The following is a 19237-nucleotide window of genomic DNA, read 5'->3' on the forward strand; positions in this document are numbered from 1 at the left end:
TTGTGCCTCGAGCATGGTATACTGGGCCGGAGTCAATTTTATGATTTATTGGGCCCAATTTTCTTCACTTTGCCTTTTGAGTTTCGAGCGACCTCACTGGGCCACACAGCCCATATATGCAGTCTCGACGGGAATTAAAAAAATCACTTCCATATGTAGAAGATTAGAAATTTAACTCCAAGCAACCATCAGCGTGTTTTTCCATCAGTAAAGTGGATGACATGTCACCTACGATCCAATTTAAGAGGTTTTGATGGATAAATATCAAGTATATAGTTTTATATTTTAAAATACTCATTTATCAAGATTAAAAAAGCCTTGTGTTCTGTATAAAATGAAATATTTTTTATATCATAATATAAAATATATTGAATAAATCGATTAGAAAATAGAGGTTTTAAATAATGGGTCAAAGACATGATTAAATCTACTTATATCTATTACTAGCGTTTCATTTGTCTCAGTCTGTAAGTGGTTCCTCATTTTTTAACCAGCATCTTTTTTCCCCTCTTAATTTGGATGTAAATGTTAAGTTGTCCACAATTTATGTGTTATTTCTTCGTATGATTTTTGACTGGTAAATTCATGGGGTGCTTTTAACCACTGATTTATCGCCTGTTACGATTCTCCGTTGTATTTTTACATCAGTTTATCTGTATGTCTAAGTAACCATCTCTTATTCACTGTTGATGTTAGTTTTTAAGGGAAATCTCAGCAAAATTTTGTAATTTTATTTTTTTAATTAACATACGTGTCCGGGTTAGTTTGCTCGCGCCTTGACTAATCTCACGGGCCCTGAAATTAATGATCATGTAAGCCTCCAGTGACTATCATATTAACAACTACATGGCTCAAACCTGATAACACATGAGAAACAAACCTCGTAGTTCTAAATTTTTATTACTGGGTATTTACTAGATGGTTAAATTTTATAATATTTTAGCTAGGTATTAATGTTTATTCAATTTCTATCTTTTATACGGTGAAGATAATTATAATAATAAAATAATTCATAAATTGTCTTCCCATTTCACTGCCCGCTAACTATGCAATTGCAAGTTACCTTGAGTCAAGTAGTTAACAATATAAAGATGTTTGCATTATGCGAGTTAATATCTCATCAACCGACTTCTTCTGCTTTGTGGTGGCAGTAACGTACCATCCTTTTATCTCCTTATCTTGGATCTTGTATGATTGTGTGTGTTCATGTGACAAAACTATAAAAAGCATGATGAATCGATACTATGAATAGCTTCTCCAAAAAAATTAATAAATGTGTCCAGTAATAAATGAGCTATAATAATTTCGACTTACAATTAAACTGAGCTGGCTTGTATTGCACGGTTTCATTATTTTGTTAATAAATGATTTAATTGAAAAACAATAGGGTTGCAAACGAAATATAATTTAACTATTGTACTATTATAAGTTTTTAAAATAATTTAAAGGGTTGTGGCAGGGACTGATCTAGAATGGATAGATTTTTTTTCTAGTTCTACTTCTCAACAAAAAACATTAAATATATCTCTTAAATGAAAATTTACAACATGAATTTTTAATTAATTCAAATAAAAACAATAAAAACAAATATATTATAAGAAAACGATTCAGATTTTCATAGTTATTTTCTCAATCGTCAAAGCTGATGTGATATTTTATCTATCATTATTATTTTTTATTTCTTATATCGAAAGGCTAATCTTATTTTATAAATTTTTTATATAACATAATATGATTAAGAAATAATAGATTCCTTGCACATTTAGTATTTTACAGAGGGATAGATGTGTCCTCGTAATCGTAATACAGAGCACCATCACAATTTTTTTTTTTTTTGGAGTTTCGATCACTTAAACATAAAATAATAGGAAGAAGCATTAATTCACCAGAAAGGCTGGTGGCTTCCTATTCACGTGGAGGACTAATAAGCATTGCAGGCCTTGTGTTTCTGCGAGGACATGTCCTCGCGTTGTGGCCCTTTTCTCGACACAATCGACATGTGTATTTTCTGCTTTCAGAAACCATAAAACCTTTGAATTTATCGCTGCCACCAAATTTTATCCCAACCACTTGAGGGCAGGACCTGCGATTGTGGCCTCCTTGACGACATATCCTGCAGCGATGATGCCATGTAACTTTGCCTTTATGATTGCAAATTCTTGACTTTGGACAGGTTCTTCTGTTGTGTCCCTTTTTTCCACAAAGCCGACACTTAAACCGCCTATCTACCAAGCTATCCTTGAGTTCTGGACAGTAGTGTTTCCTGTGCCCTTCACGTCCACAATTGGAACAGTAAAATTTCACTCCTGTTTCAGAAAGAGAACATAGTTGGTACTCCGAAATCAAGCTGATGAACACACGTACCAACGAATACATGAAGACTACTCATCTCACTGGAAGCAGCAATTCTGGTGGGGATCATAATTATTCAACTATTCAAGATTGATGAATGAATTAGTTCGAGTCAATAAAAATAATCACCAAGGATTGATTAATGAATTAGTTTAAATTACAGAATTCTCATGCTAATTGTCGACATTAGTTTTGTTTATAAATCAATTCAGAATGACAAATAAAAGCTCAAATGTTTGTAATTGATCAATCAAGAACTTAGTGATGACAACAAAATCATCTGGAGTAGCAATCCCCCAATACCAGCAATATACAAAACCAATTTTTTGCAGATATTCCTGTCATACTCTCTCCCCAAATTTATGACGCTCTTAAAAGTCCTGAACATTTTTTTGGAAAGCTTAAAATGGATACCATGAGCAGAAAAGGCAGGAGCCACATTAAGAAGAAAGGTAGCCTTCATCCAGGTTATATTCATAGATCATGACAATAGGAAATAACTTAAGTAAATTAGTAAAAAGTGAGACTTGTATTAGTTTGGGAAACCAGAAACAGAACATTATATCGTGACTATGACAGTAAACTTAGTGGATTACGTGATCTGACCTTTCATGGCAATGCTCCGTTTTTTACGGTTCTCAGGATCACTAAAGAAAGCTTTCAAAGTTTCAGAAGCTTGTTTTCTTGCCGCAGCAGTTCCTTTTGCTTTCTGCATTTCAATTTTAAAGCGCACCTTAGAGAGCAATCTCCATGTAATATTATGTTTAAAATTAATGGTTCAATTATATTCACTATCTCAAGATTATGAGACCATTTTGACAACTCTCATGCATCTTAGTAATTGAACTACAATTTCAACGCTGCAGGGCAGAATTTTGGATATATACTAATGGCAAAACAAACACAGTCAACATAAATAAATGAAAACCCAAAGGTAAAGGAAATTATGAATCTTATACCTTGATTGCAGCCACTCGTTGTGCATGAAGCATAGGATCACGATGGATGATCTTCATTCTTTTACTAAATAGTCCAGTTTTCGCATTGAGACTCTGCAATTATCCAACTAAACGAAGAAGCTTAAAATCATGATCTGGCTGCTTCAAACTTCCTTGTAAACATGTGCATCAGCCAAAACAATCACAGGAAACAATAAAGATTTTGTAAACTGACAAAGGATAAATAATTTAATAGTTGCCTATTTGAGGATTGCATTTACCTACGAGGAACTATAAATCCAATATAAGCTCTCTAATCTGAGTAACTAGAAAAGGCCATTAACTCAAATTCAATGACATCTTAAGTTTGCAGAATTGCAAGCAGTCCCCAAAATGCTTTTGCTCACATTATTTGGAGCTGCAATGACCAGGTGTGAAGATTGGTGCCTAGTCTACTTCCACCTTCTATTGGTCAAATGACTTGGTTTTCCTTTCCTGTCTGGAAGTGGCAGTTGCAATGTACTTACCCATTTGGTTTTTGGACCTATAGCAACCGACTGAATGCTAGTCTATAAACCTTAGCAGCACAGGTATACTTCTTTGGCATTGCAACCAAGAAATCAGACGGCTTGCACCATGAGGGTTTTGGAGGAACTGTTTTTCTTGCGATTTCCTTCGAAGTATTATTTAGAGGATTGTTTCCTTTAGTGCTTTGGGGTTTGGGTTTGTGAGTGTTTTCTTGTGAGTTTTTTTTCTTTGGGATGGTTACTGAAATTGTCTCTAATAGTAATAGTCGAAGTTAGGGGATTAGGAGATTTGCCAGACCACATTAAACTTTGTGTGTCCTTATATTTTGTGTTTGGTTGCATGGGTTTTGCATAACACCATTATATTAGGAAAAAAAAAACCAATTAGAGACTAGTACAAGGGGCTGCACAGAGAGGATCCAGAGGACCATAATGCCCTGGCTGGATGAGGGTCCGTACCACCTAGTCTACATTTACTCGATGAGGATAAAGATACGCCAAATAACAAGGACACATAGCTGTGATTGCATGTTCTCACGTATGGTTTTAGATTGCCTTCATGAAACTCATGCATCATGCTTTGAATATAGAACGTATAAGCGGGATTGAAGTAACAAACTAACTTTTAGTGATCTACTAATCTTCAGTCCAACTTCAGGAGACAGTGATTGGTAAACACGCTTTGATTTTTTCTTCGCCAGCTCTATTTCCAAATTGTCTACATCATCATCCTCCTTCACCTTGAATGGAGAACTGACAAAACACAAACCGGACTTAAGGCCCATGCTCTATCATATACAAACTCAGACATTTAACAAACAAGCAAATCAAAATTATCTTTTTTCAAGCTACACTCTTCACACCAAGCAAAGCCATGCATGCAATTTAAAAAAGTCAATAAGAAAACATACCATACCACTCCATAAGACAAATTCCTTGCCAACCAAAAGTAGTAGCTAACAGGAGAGTTTTATCATTAGATTTTAGATCCTCTACATATCACAATATGTATGGGAAATCACTGCATGTCACAGTGAAACGAATACAAGACTGTTGCATAAAGGCATGAAAGATATTAAAACATTACATTCCTTTATGCTTTATGTGTAGTGCAAGGAATTCATGGTCTCTTATACTGTCAATGCATGTACATCTAGTTTACATTTTCTATGTGTGTGTACGGTTAAAAGACTCTAGATTCTCAACTTTTACTGCATTTCTCATTTACAGAATTGCCCTCAATTAGTCACGCAGTCGCGCATCTATATCAACAAGTTTCACAGCATTATTCTCATTAGCATTGATTACAATCCAAGTTATTTTATCATTCTATGAGTATTATTATCATGCAAAATCATGCTAATACCCTCATTTCATCCTTTGATTATCCCATGAATATGGAATAAACATGCTTGGATGAATTCATCAGAAAATGTGCCTTTCCACTTGAAAATTTCTTGTTGTCAAGGACAGTTATCACTAATTTCAGCTGCACATAGTATAAGTTATGGGTTGGTGGCAGGATCTATGGACTAACCCGAAACTAAAAGAATGAATTATAGATATTTGACTTGATGGACTCCACATGGCTCAAGACCCACAGACCTTCATATTAAGCTTGAGTACAATCCAGGTTTTTTTTCCTTGAAAAATGGCACCTCATTAATTATCTGCATCAAATTCTTGGCATACTCTCATTGGCCAGCTAACTATCAACTCCTCTATACTATAAATGTGCTCTCAAGCCTATCATTCAAGGATTTTTGCCTCATTTTTACATCGTCTTTTCTCTGTCTAGCCTCATACACAACCATGCTTGCATGAACATCCCCTCACGAATCATATCTGCTATCTATTATCCTGGTCATTCCTTATAATTCCCCTACTTCATATTTATTAAACCAGGGGAATTCCTTGCAGCACCTTTCTAAATTACTTGCATTTGGGTCTGCAAGTCACGGCACATGTTTCATTCAACTACGAGTGCCCTCTTGTCCTCTCATTCCTCTCCCTTATTACTCGTGCATGTTATTAGAGTGCCATGGGCATGGAAACGAACTCCATTTATACCTCACAAGAACCCGTCATCCACAAAGATCAACACCGACATTTGTTTGTCATCTATTCATACGTGTGACCAAATGAAAAAGATATTAAAACATGGATATAGGTGTTGATCACACTCACTATGTAACAACTAACAGCATGCACTTAGAAAGCAAGATGTAAGAAGTATGTAAGTCGAAAAGCATGATATGAAGAAGTTACATTGAGCGGGCTTTTTCCCATGGTCGCTCGTCAATTGACTCTTCCCATATGACACAATCCCCCAAGCATTGACGACAAGTCATCATACCCTGTTATGATGATTGAAAATGGTGAAAGAAGTGAAACTCAACATGAAAATTAAGTTTCGTTATGTTTATAATTAGCATAAATAACTGGTATGATGGGAAGAGGCGAGCAAAGTAAGTACCTTTCCATTACAGAGTGAACAATCTAATCTGAATCTGTCAATTCCACACTCAGAGCATGGAGTATAACCCCTTCCTCTACAACTTGGGCAGGGAAGCTCTCTGATATACTGACCACTCGGACCAAACCAAGACCTTGGTTTAGGTGGATCGGAGGATAAATCATTCCTGGTCATGAAATTGCTACTTTAGATGAATTAAAAAAAAACGATAAATGAAATCAATTTAATATATATATAAATAAATCCAAATGGGATTGACCTTGGCTTTGGATTGACCTGGATTCCAAGTAAGTCCGCTGAAGGATCATAACCCAACTGCTATTAATTAATTACAAAACCAAAACCAAATAAATACCACCAATCGCATCCCATCACATTAAAAGAAAAACACACAGTGAATTAAAAGAAAAGGGCAGAGAGAGATGCCAGTGCCTGAGGAGGGGTTTGTTTGGGCAATGAGTTGTGATTGTTTGACGATGATGATGATAAGGAGGAGGAGCAGGAAATGAGAGGAGGAGAGCTTCTCCGAGTGGTGGTGGAACAATGAAGCAAAATGAGGAAGTGAGTATTACTGTGCCTTCTCCACTTATTGTTATTATGACCTGTAGAGGCAGGAATAATGGTCACAAGCCCAACTCCAAGAGACCATAAGGAGGACATGTTTATGTTTGTGATCTCTATCTCAATTCTTAACTGACCAACAACATAGATTCTCATAAATCCTGCAAGAAACAAGAGATGAAGGAGGAAAGTTGTGTGGATATTATGAATAAATGAATCAATAAAGTACAAATATTAATAAAAAAGAACTAATAACACGTGTCACAAGAAAAAGGTGTCCTAATACATACAATAAAACGACATGTCAAAACAGCGTTTTGATGGAATGGGAATGGCAGTCTTCTTTTTTATAATTTATCCATCCCTCTCTCTCTCTCTCACTCTCTTTCTCTGGTTGCTCAGCAAAAGAAAAACAAGAAAGAGGGAAAATGTTGCAGCTAAACAGTGTGAGCTGGCTGAGTAGCACCGCCCAAAACCCTATGCTATGGCTTCCCCAATCCAACAGTCAAAGCTCACAAGATAGTCGCGCATTTAACAGTATTAGTAATGGTAAAACCTCGAACACCAATAAGAAGAAAAAATTGAGTGTGAAATGCCAGTACTACGACCAGCAGCAGAAGAGCTTCACCTCTTCCTCACGGCCGTCTTCTTCTTCTGCTCCAGGTTATATTTTTATATTTATCTATTTTACATTCATATTTCACTTTTAATTAACTCGAATCACCTGTAGATGTTTATTTATTTCTATTATTGTTACTTATATATATATATATATATATATATATATATATATATATATATATATATATATATATATACACGCGCACAGTTGGAGAATCTCCGCCCAAGGTTTTTGTGGGCCATTCAATATACAAAGGGAAGGCTGCTCTTACAATCGAGCCTCGAGCCCCAGAGTTTTCCCCATTAGAGGTAAGCCTACTGCTCTTCTCATCTGTGTTTTTTTTTTTGCTTCTCTTTATGTTTTCAAATTAATATATATTGCAGTCAGGGGCATATAAATTAGTCAAGGAAGGCTTCGTGCTGTCACAGTTTGCTCCTGCATCTTCTGCTCGTCAATATGATTGGACGAGAAAGCAGGTAACCTACAATTTACTTGAAACATTGCAACCTGTTCGAACTACCGTTTCAATTGCGGCATATTTTTTTTTTATATAAAAAACAAACCTTCAGATCAGGTTTACTCCAGTCATTGCCGAGTTAATGATTTTATAAGTGAAAAACCAGGACCATAACCACCTTTTGTGGATCCCCGAACTCCAAACCCCAAGTGTGTTTGACCCGCCATACTCCACATATTGGAGAAGCAGGCCGTCGGCATGATTATAAGAAAAACGTGTTCTTGCGTTTGACATGTGGCCTCCATCACAATTTATCCTTTAATTTATGTTTAGAGTTTGATTGATCTCGGTAGGAGTTTTCATTGCGGGTGACAGAAATTGGACATCTTGTAGGTATTTTCATTGTCGGTGACAGAAATTGGACATCTTGTAAGTCTTGGTGCAAGAGATTCCTGTGAGTTTTTTCACGATCCTAATAAGGGAAGAAGGTACTTTCTAATCTTTCACGTGGACAGCAGACTAAACATTTTGAACTTGTTTGCATGCTCTTATTCATTCTATATTCTTCTTTGTAATCTTGTGTTCCAACAATGATAGCTGATACGGATTATATAGCCCTAAACAGCTGGCCATGCTATATTTGAATGCTTTTTGTACTCATTGTTTTGAATATATATATATATATATATATATATAAATTCCATTTCATCTGTTGCAATCTGAAAATAGTTCTTCAATGAAGAATATATGAAAACTCTTTTTTGTGATTCCATCTTCCTGCCAGTCATCAAATGATTATAATTGATGAGCAACAATTTCTGTTAATTTGTAATTGCATCCAATTCCAACTAACAATAGACACGGTATGTTTCAACTCTCATTATTGACTCAAACTGAAATCTGCAGTTTGTTATGAGCTGAGATACTCAGAATTTGAGACTGGCTTTTATGTTCCTTAACAACTGTATCGTGCCCACCCTATTGCAATGTTTGTATCCTGTATGCCTATTGATGTGGATTTATCATTCTGCTCAGTATAGATTGCAGGAATACTTATTATTGACCACGGAAAACATGAATATTTGCAAGTTATAGCAGTAGCATTTTAATAGCTTGTAAAGTGTAACTAAACTGTTGATATTTGCAGTGAGGAAGGTAAGGTCAGGAAGGTGTTGAAGGTAGAGCCACTTCCAGATGGTTCTGGTCACTTCTTTAACCTCAGTAATTCTCTTTTCCCACAACTCCTGGTACTGAATTCCAAAAGCATGTTCTATGTGAAGATGATGCATCAATTCTCAGTTAATTTCCTGAGGACTTATCATATTCACATGAGTTCTTGCTCATTTATCACCCTGATAAAGCTTCACCTATGTCTACTACCACATCTGGGCGAAAAGAACCATCAATTATTATTAGTATTTAAATCATGTGTGATATATGGTTGAAATTTTGGGAACAGATTGTACCCATGGATTAATTCAATTAGTTTTGTTTTGGCTTTGGATTCTACCATTGTATTTTGTGGCGGTATTATATCAAGTGCTTCTTCCTATATCTTCATTAAAACTCAATTCTGTTATTGGTGTTGGAACAATAATAAATTCTCATGTGTAAATAGTAATTGGATAGTCGAGTATGTAAATGTGGCTCATTTACATTGCGAACGCAAGTTCATCCAACATTTCTGTGCTTCTCATTCTTTTGCAGGTGTTCAAAACAAAACTCTGAATATAGATGAGAGTATATACATTCCAGTCACCAGGGCAGAGTACACTGTCCTCATATCCGCTTTTAATGTACGACCCCTCTCTCTATCTCTCTCTCTCTCAATTGCAAGCATCAGAAATTGAGGGATTCTGTTGAATTAATGTGATAGAATTAGCTCTACCTCTTGTCCAACATGATGAATGTTGCTATCCAGTAGCCTTTGGATGGTCAATAGAGAAGCAGGACAGTGTGCAAAATGTAAAATGGCAGACCTCAAAATAGTCCCCAAGTGTGAATTGATTCTCAAAATAGTTCCAAACTAAAATGTTGTTCAGTTGGGTCGCTCGTCCTAGATCTTCCCTTCTTTTTCCAGAAAATGTCAAATCATCCCCACATCTATGTTGTTTTAGTGCATACTATATGCAAGTTAGATGGAGACATTAAACAGACATGAATGTATTGACTCGATAGAGAAATATCTAATAGTTTGGGAATCTAGTTGAGAAACTTCATAGTTTGGGGACCTAGTTGAGAATTGGTGGATAGTTGGAGAAATAATTTGAATTTGCCCAGTCTAAAAATAGAACTTGATGGCTCATATAATTAACACCAAATGCATTTGGATCTTGTGTAACAAGTAGTACATCCTTCAAAAAAAATTTGCTTCTTGGCCTTTGAACTACTTGTTAAATCCTTGGACATGAGTGAAATACTGGGGAGATTGAATTTATGGTGGCTTATATATTTGTTTTTAACTTGGCTTCAAAATTAAGTTTCATTTTGGAGTGAACATTTTGTTTTATTCATTCCTCCATTCATTTTGTTATTTCTGATGCTCTTCATTTTATGCCCCCTGCAGTATATCTTGCCATACCTCCTAGGTTGGCATGCCTATGCGAATGCAAATTCCATAAAATCAGCAGACAGTAGCCGGGAGAACAATGTGAATCCAAGATATGGGGGAGACTACGATTGGAACAGGTAGCAGCATCAATGTTGCTTAGAACAATGGTGGAAACGCCCCCGCCTTTGTATCAATCGTCAACAGGAGAATGTTATAAGAAATTTTGATGAGATTGTGGGCTCCTTGTCTTGTTATGAAAACTTGGACATTGTATTCCAGGTTAGTATGTTTTTTTAGTAGGATATTTCTGCAGGAGGTACACCGATGGTAGACATTATCCATGTGGCGCGTCCTACTGACCTTGGGTATTTTCTTCGTTAAAAAACGACAGTGTTTTAATGTATAGGTTCCAGACAAGGAGGAAACTAACGAAAACTATGAGGCCATTGTTTGGTTAGGAAAATCTCAAGACGACATAGAGATTTAGAGGAAAAAGAATGATCAGTTGTACAAAGAGAAAAAAAAACTGAATTGGGGAAAAATAGACCACTTGGAACAGATTGAAAAACATGAGAGTGGATCCTTACATTCCTTTATGCATTCACCTTATAAATGGAGATAAGCATTTCTTCATCTTCACCCATTTAAAAATATAACATAGGAAAAAATTGAAATTTTCGTTCTCATTTATTTTTAAAAAATTATTTCAGCCCTCATATTTTTTTCTCACAGATAAGTCCTTAATTTGAAGTTTTTTAGTCCTCATGTTTTCTTGTAAAATACAATTAGTTCCTGAATTAAAAAACAATTTTGCAATTAAGTCCTTTATGTCAAACAGTAGTCAAATCTCGAAAGCTCTATTTTCCTAAATTTAGAGTTTGTTCATTATTTGCAACCTCCAATGGAGTTTTGTAGCTTTAAATGCTGATGTTAATTTGCAAGCATGGAGGGTCAGCTTCATAGAAAATGTTTGCGGCAGGCAGGCTGGCAGAGTTTCCTTCAGACGGAAATTCGTGTACCAAAGGAGTTTCCTTGTGGAGTGCACAGGTGGAAGTCCGTGTATCAATAGAGTTCTCTTTCTCGCGGCAACATTTTTTGGAACATAAAAATGACGTGTCTGCTGTCTCTTTCAAGAAAAGAAAGAGAGAGGCGTGTTTTCCTCCAGATTTTCTTTTTCATATCGACGTTTGCAGGTAGAATTCACTTCTTCAATTTGGTGATACTGATATGCAGCTGGTTTCCTCCCTTTCTAATTTTCTTATCTATCAAAAGCCAGAGTTATTTAAAAAAACAAAAACAAAAAAAGAGTTACTTCTTTCTTCACTTTTGCACATCAAGCAATTTTTTCTGTGCAATTTTCTTCTCTTTTTTTATTCACTTTTAATATGTAAAGAATATATTTGAGAATCTGGTTTACTTCATAAATATATTAAAATAATAACTTTTAAAAGATATTTTTAACATTAATACATTAAAACCATTTAAAAACATAAAAAAAAAACTAATGCCTGGAAACAAAGCTAAGTTAAATTATACTTGAAAAAAACACCTAAACAAATTATCTTATATATATATATTTGGATAAGAAATATATTGGGTGGAAAAAGTATATACCTTACCAATCTCATTTTTGTATGTTAGTCGTCTGTGGCTGCATGGATGCAAAGATGGAGCCCTGTAAATTCTGGTAGAACTCTATCCATGCACTCAATTTCTTTCTCTCTTCATGAAATGGCAAGGGATGAGGACAGATGCATTTAATAGGATTTGACTCATAGGCCTACCAACTAGATAACCCCAGTCGAGGACCCCATATAGCTTTGGCAAAAACTTCAACATTAGACGGCACCCAAGTAGATTTTAGATGGTAGGATTTGTCTGCCAGATACCACATTGTCAATAAATATCCAACCACGAATGCTGCTCATCATGCTGTTCTCAAAGCAATCAAAAGTTTCTCGTTCCTCCCTTTTGCTCTCTTATTACAGCTGAATTGAGTCGAGGAGAAGAAATTTGTTATTTCTGGCACAAGATGGCAACTGGCAATGAACAGTTTCGGTTTCCACTGCAGACCCAGCCCCAGCAACCGGGGAAAGAATATCTCATGCATCCACTTCCACAGGCCATAAATCCCAAGTACCAGCCTTCCAACAAGCTCCATGTACATCCTTTTCTTTTAATATCTAGATCATGCATATATGACATAATGTTTTCTTTCACTATTTTATTTCTTTCATTGCTGGGTACGAATTTACGATATTGTAGCATTTGAATGTTAGTGATCAAGTGGCGATGCATTGTGATCCGTTGCAGGGAAAGGTAGCTCTGGTGACTGGAGGTGATTCTGGGATAGGAAGATCTGTGTGCTACCATTTTGCATTAGAGGGTGCAACTGTGGCCTTTACATATGTAGAAGGGATAGAGGACAGGGACAAAGATGAAACCCTGCAGATGCTACTCAAGGCAAAGTCAAATGATGCAAAAGAGCCTATTGCCATAGCTACCGATGTTAAGTTTGAAGAGAATTGCAAGAAGGTTGTTGATCAAGTTGTGAGCGAATTCGGGCAGATTGATATTCTGGTGAACAATGCAGCTGAGCAATACTACGTAACTGCAATTGAAGAGATTACCGAGTCTAGGCTTGAGAGAATTTTTAGAACCAATATATTTTCTCAATTCTTCATGGCCAGGTAAAGAATCAAAATTATACATAAAAAGCGTATATGAATCAACCATGCCACCTTTCTGTCTGGTCAAACAGTCTTGTTCATCTCGGTTAGAGATTGGAACTGGAGTACTTGTATAACTATACTAGGATTTCTTAGAATCTAAACTGGAATTATGCATGGTACAATTTAGAACGAGGATGGATTATTATTTTGTAGTTGTCTCTTAATCAGTTGAATATTAACATCGTAGATCTATTGAGCGTAAAGTAATGGATTTTATCTCCTAGAGATTATGTGTCCAGCTAGCTTGGGTTTAAGCAATTACGTGAGATGATAATTAGCTTGCAGAATCACTCTACACCATGTATCAAACAATAATTTGATATCTAATCTCATGCATACCTTGAAAGAGATCGAATTGAAGGAGGATCGCCGACTACCCTCGGTAGTACAAGGACTAATGATTGTTTCGTATTGGTGTGCATAGGCATTCTCTAAAATACATGAAAGAAGGGAGCTGTATCATCAACACAGCATCTGCTAATGCCTACACCGGGGGCTCACAATTTCTGGACTACAGCTCCACTAAGGGAGCCATTGTAACTTTCACCAGGGGTTTGAGCCAACTACTTATAAGCAAGGGGATTCGTGTCAATGCTGTCTCTCCAGGTCCAGTCTGGACGCCAATACAACCAGCATCACTGCCCGCTGAAAAGGTTGCGAGCTTAGGGTCTGATGTGCCAATGGACAGGGCAGCACAGCCTTATGAGATCGCGCCTTCTTATGTGTTCCTAGCATCCAATGAGTGTTCCTCCTATTTTAATGGCCAGGTTCTGCATCCTAATGGTATGTATGGACGTTTTAGAGCATCAATGATCTAATTTGAGCCTGTATTTACTGTTCATATGTAGTGATTTTACAATCTTTTATCGCATTTTACTGCAGGCGGGCTAATTGTCAATGCTTGATCTGGTCATGGGTTTTTGGCCAGCTCTTTTGTTCTGCTCGCTCTGCAACTGGCCCTGTATTATGGTGGGGAGACAATAAGTATTTGGGCTGAGCATGGTAAACTAGGCAAGGAATCAGGCTCATGAGGAACCGTTCCTGTGATTGCTATGCTAATTTATTATCGTTTTTTATCCCTATGTTTATGCATATGAAGCCTGTGGTTATCCTGGCGTTTCAGCCAACTCCGGTAGTTTAATTGGTTGTGTTTCCTATCCTTCTGTACCAATGTTATCTCAGGCCCTGAGGGTATAATCCCAAAGGAAACAGAGGAGGGTTGAGCTTGGATTTTCCAGCTTCAGGATTATGTGATGAAATTTCATTGGAACAGGGTGTGGAATTTATGGGATGGTAGACAATGTTGTTATATAATTTCAAAATTCTATTAATGAATCTTCTATAATGAAAGAAATGCTTGCTTTGTGATCATTGAGGGTATTCACTTGATTCTGAGCTGAGAAACTTTTTGAGTTTACTTCAGTTGAGCGACTAAGCCAAGCTCCGCAAAATATTAATTTTTTAAAAAATATAAGAACCTTAAGCTATCCATAGTCTTGTTTATTCATTGAAAAATGAATTATTAAAGACTTTTTTTTTTTAGATTCGAGGAAACCCTATTTTTTGGAAAGCGTACTTTGTGGATCCAGGTAAATGAGTAAAATCCTGGCTGTTCTAGGCTCTTACAAAAGGTGCACGTCCTGACTCGAACTCAAAACCTGCTGTGTAGATCTCAAGCCCTTTGCCACCATGCTACGCCCCTTGAGGACAAAATTATTAAAGACATTTGATTGTATTAATAAAATGAGTTGGAATATATTTTTTCAATGTTAAACAATGAGAAATAAATAAATAAAATTAACATGTAACGTGCAAAATGAATTTTTTTTCTAGAACTGGATTGAAATATTAAATATAAATATAAATAAATTCATAACTTGAATGAAATATAAATTAATTGTTATTTATATTATAATTAACATTGTAAGTTAATTAAACTATTAGAACAAAACTAGGGTGAGAAGTAAGATTTTCTATGCTAGAATGAAAAGGGAAAAAAAAAATTTAAGAAACCAAATACTTTAGAATTGTTTTTAGCATATAAAAATATAATATCTTATTTATTTTTGTGTTTTAAAAGTATTTTAAAAAAAATTAAATATTTATTATTTTTTTATTTAAAATTTATATGTTTTTAGTGTTTTTAGATTATTTTAATATGTGAATATAAAAATAATTTTTTAAAAATAAAAAATATATTATTTTAATATATTTTTAAATAAAAAATATTTTTTTAAAAAATAACTGTAACACTCCAAAGTCCAAACACAGTGAAACAAAAAAACACTGTCATAGAGAACGGACTGTTGGAATTATCTCAAATGCTTTCCTCTCTGAGTCCAAGCAAGCCAAAACTTGCAGCAAAATCCAAATCAACAAACAACATGAAGAGTAAGATTTGGTTTTGATGAAAGCTACAAGGGAGGTGTTCCCAGCTACTGCCAATATTTTGTGCGAATAGCATAATGAAAGAATCTTGTTGCTAGATGCAAGTCTCATTTCAAGGGAGGTGAAGATTGAGATGGTTTTCTCATTTTTTTATTGATTCTGCTTCCGAATCAGAGTACATTCAGACGCTACAAGACTTGAGGAGCGATGTATAGAGAAGTCCCCTGTGCTCAATTATATTAGGAATACATGGATTCCGTTCAAGGAACTGTATATCGAAGCTCGAACTGAGAAGTATAAGCACTTTGAAAATCATCTTACCTCAAGGGTTGAAGGTGCTCCTGCAATGCTCAAGAAATATCTGCAAATGGCAAAGGGTATTCTTTATGGTGTTAGCATCAAGTTTGCTCTGCAATTGAGAATCAATTCCAAGAAATCAAGACACAACTGGCTAGTGAAAAGGTCAGAATTCCTCGTCGATTTCATATTCCATTATATAATGAATTTTAAGCAAAAAAATAAATTGAATTTTAACTAATCTCCATTTGAACCATAATCCTAAACAGACACCAAAACAAGGTCTATATATAACAATTTTTTATCTAGAATTCTTGAGCTTTTATAATTGCACTTCTACTATCACTCCCAACTACACCCAGCAGCTTCTAACTGATTCCTTCTATTAATGGCTCTACCAAAATAAAATTTGAAAACTCCTTGGGAAAAGCAGACCAAGGAATGCGAGTTGTGTTAGACGTTGCATGTCCATTGTGGTGAGAATAGTGTATTATACTCAGCCTCTTCAAATCGATCCCTTTCTTGATAAACAGCCTTCTTAAAAAAATTTATCTAATGCCCGAGGAAGATGACGATGACGGTGCAATAAAGCATGTGATATTTTGATGATAAATTGATGAGAAGTTAGGAAATTGTCATATCTGTTAAATTTGGTCTTTTAGCAAGACGTGGCATCCACTCCCGTGGATTTTGAATTTGTTACCGGAGATTTAAGAGTTGTTTGTTTGATGGAAAGCTCATTTTTTTAAATTATTTTTAAAATTTTTTAATGTTTATTTGTTATTAAAAAAGTTCATCAATAAAAAATACTTTTCAGTAAAAAAAAATTTAACTTGGTTTATAGAAAAATATTGTGAAAAACACTTTTCAAAAGTTGTGAAAAATTTAGAAATGTTATATTATTTGCTGATTATATCAAAGTTGGTTCTTAAATTTTTAATTGCTATATATATTTTGTTTTGAATATTTTTTTTCAATTTCTTCCTTTAAAATTTGATTTTTATATTAATTTTGGTCCTTATTTTTATAATTGTTACTTGTTTTTCTTTTATCGTTTTTTAATTAAAATTTTTTATCTATCAAATTTGATCCTCATTCTTTTAATTATTACTTATTTTATTTGAAATAATTTATGAAATGGTAATTATTATTATTTTAATTTCTTCATCTTTCAATTTTTTTATTTGTTAGATTTTATCTCTATTATTTTGATTATTATTTATTTTATTTAAGATAATTTATGAAATTATATTTTTTTTCAATTTCATTCTCATTTAATTTTTTAATTTGTAAGATTTGTTTCTCATTATTTTAATAAACTTGAAAAAAATAAAATATTAATAAGTTATTTTCCAGCTCATTTTTCATGATATAACCAAACACTGGAAAATTTTCCAACTTATTTTTTCATTACACTACCAAACATTGAAAAATAATTTATTTTTCTAGAATTTACTTTAAAAAAAAAACTTTTTAGCAAACATAGGGATGATAGCTCCACCCTACCAAATTCTCGTTCCAAATAAACAATTAAAAAGAAAACTCATTTTGTAAACTCTAATGGGTTATATTTTCATAAAATGTAACTAGTAAGCCACTCTAATCCATCTATTCAAGTATGTACAAAGACTACAAACACAAATTTGAAATTACTTTAATGGCCACCTGCAATTTTTTGTAATGTTCGTTCATGGATCTGGAATTATCTATTTGCATGTTGTATGTAATAAAATTGGATATTGACTTTTCTGTTGATAAAATGAAAGAGTACGAAATTATTTTTGATTACATGTAATAGAGATAGAGAGATCATTTATTTTCCCTTCTCATGGGTTTCGTAAATCATGAACAAAATTTTTGATTTACAAAGTAAAGCGAATGAAATAGTTTTTTTATTCATAAACGGTGTTATTGACAAAAAAAAAAAAAAAAAAAAAAAACTTCACAAAAAAATAATTTTCCTGGCTGACGAAGCTGAGATGATGAGCGGTTCATGTAAGAATAAATCCCTTGTGAAACAGAGGATTCTGATGCTTAAGTTAGTGTATGTGTAGAGAAAACAATATACAAAAGAAAATAGAGTGTGTTAGCAAGTCGGCTAGTCCGTAGCTGGCATGGCTGTCAAGGGTTTCGTTTGGCTTTCATGGCCTCTGGCTGGTTTTTGTTACCTCTGGCTTGCTTTTCTTACTAGAAATTGCTTTGTGATTGTGTGTTATAGGATCTCCTGGTCGCTCTTTAGCTTTGCTTACCTGTGTGCATTTATACACCAGGCTTTAGAAGTTTCTTCATGTAGAAAATATTGTATCATTGGTGAAAAACTTGGTTTAGCTAGTCCCGACAGTTCTTGGTTGATGTGTCATGTCATGATTTTTGTGTCATGCAATCTATTGGTGAATAATGACGACAATCTGCTTAGCATTTAGCTAGAAAATAAATACTTGTTTTGCATAAAAAAGTATATAAAAAAACATTGAAAAAAACATATTTGCATAGCGTGTGTGAAAAGTCCCCAAGGAGTGTAGCGTGGTGGCAAAGGGCTTGAGATCTGCACAGCAGGTCTCGAGTTCGAGTCAGGGCGTGCACCTCTTGTAAGAGCCTGGGACAGCCGGGGTTTTACTCACTCACCTGGGCCCACAAAGTGCGCTTTCCGGGGGGTGGGGTTTCCTCGAATCCAAAAAAAAAAAAAAAAAAAAAAGTGTGTGAAAAATTTATATGGGTGGCTCATGAAAACCCGTAAAAATGCATAAGAGAATGTCGGGTAGATTGGTCAGACCAGGGCAACACCGGGTTTTGGTTGTACTTCTGCTAGAAAAATTCCAACCACAGGTACTATTTATGGACATCTACAGATATCGGATGTTTTCTAAACTGCAGGTGGAATGATTGTCGATGGTTGATGAGCCAGTGGGTTCTCTCGGGCTTATATTATGTGTGGCGTTTCTCTTATAGCTAGCAGCGTGTACAAAATGTACATGCATAGGAAAATCGAAGGGATGGATCTCTGTTTTGTTCATAATGAAGAGAGAAATGATCGGTGGATGGCGTTTCGTGTGGCGGTGATAAATATTGCGTGCTACTTTCTGTAAACTTTACCCTTGCATGTTCTGTATAAATATACACGTCAGGTTACCGCCAAGTAACAAATTTGCACGTCTCCGCCCATCAGCAAGTTGCTCCTTCCTCTCCATCCGCCATTTGGCATGGCATCTCAACTGTAATAAAAATAGCTACCCAATCTATGGATGATTTTTGTAAGTTCATATTACAGGAAAGTAAATTCACCAACCAATCATGTAACAAAGTAAACTAGAGTCTACCATTTCGTTTTGAACCGCC

At 35.0% G+C, this 19237-nt stretch overlaps 3 protein-coding genes across 7 annotated transcripts; 2 read left to right on the plus strand and 1 right to left on the minus strand.

Annotated features, from left to right (window-relative positions):
• Nucleotides 1-1701: 1701 nt before the first annotated feature.
• On the minus strand, nt 1702-7061 carry LOC133695840 (uncharacterized). 2 transcript variants are annotated; one of them, XM_062117803.1, is made up of 8 exons: nt 6726-7061; nt 6553-6608; nt 6294-6459; nt 6086-6174; nt 4441-4570; nt 3312-3404; nt 2959-3061; nt 1702-2306 (listed from the first exon to the last, which is right to left on the minus strand). In XM_062117803.1, the coding sequence occupies exons 1-8, from the start codon at nt 7008-7010 to the stop codon at nt 1906-1908; spliced, it is 1323 nt and encodes a 440-aa protein (XP_061973787.1). In that variant the 5' UTR covers nt 7011-7061; the 3' UTR covers nt 1702-1905. The 2 variants fall into 2 exon arrangements, with proteins under 2 accessions (XP_061973787.1, XP_061973786.1); XM_062117802.1 differs by having other exon boundaries at nt 6553-6611.
• Nucleotides 7062-7208: 147 nt separating this feature from the next.
• Nucleotides 7209-10852, plus strand: LOC133696053 (single-stranded DNA-binding protein WHY1, chloroplastic). Its single transcript, XM_062118077.1, has 7 exons — nt 7209-7517; nt 7684-7784; nt 7860-7952; nt 8327-8421; nt 9081-9154; nt 9641-9729; nt 10500-10852. Exons 1-7 carry the CDS (start codon nt 7283-7285, stop codon nt 10623-10625), a joined length of 813 nt encoding a protein of 270 aa, XP_061974061.1. The 5' UTR covers nt 7209-7282; the 3' UTR covers nt 10626-10852.
• A 151-nt stretch (nt 10853-11003) lies between these two features.
• On the plus strand, nt 11004-14587 carry LOC133696052 (glucose and ribitol dehydrogenase-like). 4 transcript variants are annotated; one of them, XM_062118075.1, is made up of 5 exons: nt 11004-12171; nt 12556-12645; nt 12798-13174; nt 13641-13999; nt 14099-14587. In XM_062118075.1, exons 2-5 carry the CDS (start codon nt 12589-12591, stop codon nt 14119-14121), a joined length of 816 nt encoding a protein of 271 aa, XP_061974059.1. In that variant the 5' UTR covers nt 11004-12171; nt 12556-12588; the 3' UTR covers nt 14122-14587. The 4 variants fall into 4 exon arrangements, with proteins under 4 accessions (XP_061974059.1, XP_061974060.1, XP_061974057.1 ...); XM_062118076.1 differs by having other exon boundaries at nt 11004-11677; XM_062118073.1 differs by having other exon boundaries at nt 11004-11677; nt 12556-12620.
• The last annotated feature ends 4650 nt before the right edge of the window (nt 14588-19237 follow it).

This window comes from Populus nigra, chromosome 6 (genome assembly GCF_951802175.1).
Source record: "Populus nigra chromosome 6, ddPopNigr1.1, whole genome shotgun sequence".
Taxonomy (NCBI): domain Eukaryota; kingdom Viridiplantae; phylum Streptophyta; class Magnoliopsida; order Malpighiales; family Salicaceae; genus Populus; species Populus nigra.